The sequence below is a fragment of the Bison bison genome, unplaced genomic scaffold (genome assembly GCF_000754665.1).
Source record: "Bison bison bison isolate TAMUID 2011002044 unplaced genomic scaffold, Bison_UMD1.0 scf7180017864331, whole genome shotgun sequence".
Taxonomy (NCBI): Eukaryota; Metazoa; Chordata; class Mammalia; order Artiodactyla; family Bovidae; genus Bison; species Bison bison.
This window is the reverse complement of record NW_011494903.1, coordinates 2,035,270-2,035,998: the sequence shown is the minus strand read 5'-3', so window position 1 is coordinate 2,035,998 and position 729 is coordinate 2,035,270. Positions and strand designations below refer to the sequence as shown.

Genomic DNA, 729 nt, shown 5'->3' with positions numbered 1-729 from the left:
TTTTTTTTTTTTTTAAATAATTCTGTAAACTACCTCCAAAGCAACCTTACTTCGGGGGCGTACACATTTCACACCTGTCAGCCAGCTAGGGCAGGTAAGCCAACAGTCTCCTAAGGAGGACAGAAATACGGACAATGCCGAGGACGGCCAGGGAGGCGATGGGCTGGCCCTGATCCGAGGGACCACAGCCGGGTCGAATAGGAGGCCGCCTCTCCCGGGTTCCCCGCCGAGACCCCAGCGCCCGGACCCAGCAAAGGGAGCACTCAGCACTGCCCGCGACTGTCGGGCCTGGGAAAGTTAGCACCTCCGCATCCCCGCCCCTCTCACGTACAAGCCCCTCCAGCCGCCGCACCGTCGCCATGGCGACCAGTCCGCACCTCACCCCCACCCGCCGCGGGCAGGGGGCGGGGGGCTGCGCCGCAGTCCCGCGGCGGCCTCGGGTTGTGCTCGCGCCGGAGCAGGACAGGGGCTGCGGAGCCCGGGAGACCAGGATCGCAAGGGGCGGGGGAGGATGAAGAGGTGCGAAAGGCGGAAATCTCCTGGATCCTGGGCGGGGGGCCGAGCCTTGCCCCGGGGGTCCTCACCCTTCACTTTGCCGAAGGTCCCGACCCCCAGCGTATCCCCCAGGATGTAGTGACCGATCTTCACCCGCCCGTCGTGTTTCTGCTTCTCGGCTGTCGCCATCTTTCTCCAGGAACTGAGTCTGCGCATGGCGCCGCGGGAGGGGGC

The 729-nt window shown here is 65.6% G+C and overlaps 1 protein-coding gene across 3 annotated transcripts in view; it reads right to left on the bottom strand.

The window, feature by feature from the left end:
- The window catches only part of PRKAA1 (protein kinase, AMP-activated, alpha 1 catalytic subunit), a 28,497-nt gene extending 27,781 nt beyond the window's left edge, over positions 1 to 716 (bottom strand). The window contains exon 1 of one of the 3 annotated variants that reach the window (XM_010853723.1): positions 585 to 716. In XM_010853723.1, the coding sequence (XP_010852025.1) occupies positions 585 to 711 (127 nt within the window). In that variant the 5' untranslated portion in view covers positions 712 to 716. The remainder of the gene's footprint in view (positions 1 to 584) is intronic. The other 2 variants (XM_010853724.1, XM_010853725.1) reach the window with 2 other exon arrangements.
- Positions 717 to 729: the final 13 nt, after the last annotated feature.